The 1,811-nt window shown below is 32.4% G+C and overlaps 1 protein-coding gene across 8 annotated transcripts in view; it reads left to right on the forward strand.

Annotated features, from left to right (window-relative positions):
• The window catches only part of Septin1 (Septin 1), a gene marked incomplete at its 3' end in the record, with an annotated part of 57,381 nt that extends 56,651 nt beyond the window's left edge, over nt 1-730 (forward strand). For all 8 annotated transcript variants that reach the window (XM_070114690.1, XM_070114684.1, XM_070114686.1 and 5 more), the window contains 2 exon segments: nt 166-289; nt 596-730. In XM_070114690.1, the coding sequence (XP_069970791.1) occupies nt 166-289; nt 596-730 (259 nt within the window).
• Nucleotides 731-1,811: the final 1,081 nt, after the last annotated feature.

Consider the following 1,811-nt stretch of genomic DNA (forward strand, 5'->3'; position numbering starts at 1 on the left):
ATGGCTTATTTGGCATTTTCAGAGACATGCATTAATCAGTACAAATTTTTGGAAAGTTTGTGATAGATATAGAAAATATATAAAGTACATGATAATTTGCCATTTTATGGTAGGCCATGTATCCACTTCTTAATTTATCCAACTCTCCCTCTCTCAACCTAACAGAATGTATTGAGAAGACTGTCAAGATAGACGTGTCAACTGTGGAGATTGAAGAGAGAGGTGTAAAGGTGCGACTGACAGTTGTTGATACCCCAGGTTATGGAGATGCCATTGACAACACTGACTGGTAAGAATATTTTTTCTGTTGGGAAGAGTTATATTAAGTTATGAAATGATATGAATTTGTTTTAGATTCTGTTAGTGTTATAGGCTACAGTGTTGATATTCCTTTGTTTGAATTTGATCTGAAGGGATTAAGTACTTGTAATTTTACCTGGCTCCTTACTCTGAGTTATAAGTAAAGAATTATGATAATTGATTCACTTTTATTAGCTTATGAACGATATATATAATGTTTTGTTTTCTCTCTCTCTCTTATTAACTTGAATTCTTTCCTCAATAATCAATTTTTTTCTCAACCTCTCAATTCCAGCTTCCAGTCCATCATCAGTTATATCAATGACCAGTTTGAGCGCTACCTGCAGGATGAGTCTGGCCTCAACCGTCGCCACATTGTCGACAACAGAGTCCATTGCTGCTTCTACTTCATCAACCCTGCTGGCCATGGGTACGACTTGAGATGATTATGATAATTGTTGATGATTAAGAATATTGTATTTTATTATTTGTAGTTTCACACTTTACAAGGTCTTTTGGTGTTGGGCATTGGCTTTCCACTAAATTTTTTGCTTCATACAATATAATCTGATACTTTAGAAAAAAAAAAAAAGATGGAGAATTTATTTTTTCTATCATAGGAGAATTTCCATACAAAACTTTAAGTTTGGAAAACAAAAATGTAACTAATAAGTCCAAAACTATTATGTGGATAATAGTGTATAAAGTTTTACCCTTTGAGTAGCAAAAAAATGAAAGTGCTATTCGGAACATTGTTGCTGCTTTTGGTGTTGGTAATGACTGTAAAGAAAATTTAAGTGTAAAATGGTTTAAGGGGGCTGTCGTACTCGAGAACAAAGTTCATCATTCATGAGCGATTTTTTAATATAATATATATACATATGCGCTGATAAACACCACCAAGCTTCATATCATTTGAATAATAAACAACGGCGTTATTTAAGAAAAAGGAGTGTCAAAAATCACAAAATTTGATCCATTGACCAAACTTGTTGAAAAAAATACCGCATATAATCTAAAACAATACAAAAAGTCCTGATTATACGGATCTTTGATTTCTTTTTAGTTTAGTTTGAATGAATTTTTTTCTAAATGCTCAGTCCTATGAACTCAAAATATGATATATGGACTTCTATTACGTGAATGGAAATATCCATAATGTAAAAAATCACAAATCTATTCAGCTTTCAAATGACCCAAACCCCATTAGAATCTCCAAACAGTTATGGAGAAATAAAAAAGAATGTTGACAAACGTATAGTTTCGAGATATCGGGCTCCGAAGTTTAAGAGACTTTTCCCTTGATTTTATTTTATTTTATTTTTTAATTTTTTTTTTTCTTCTTTTTTTTTAGAATCCTTATCTCTGCATCAATCTTGCTGCATTCTATGGCATTCACATGTTATTCTGAAATGTATCTGGTATCTGGTCCCCCCCTTTTGCAAAGTACTTATGGCAATAACTGCACATGATTGTAGAATTAGCTCTTGTCATCAGACTTTGCAATGCCT

The sequence above is a fragment of the Penaeus vannamei genome, chromosome 36 (assembly GCF_042767895.1).
Source record: "Penaeus vannamei isolate JL-2024 chromosome 36, ASM4276789v1, whole genome shotgun sequence".
NCBI lineage: Eukaryota > Metazoa > Arthropoda > Malacostraca > Decapoda > Penaeidae > Penaeus > Penaeus vannamei.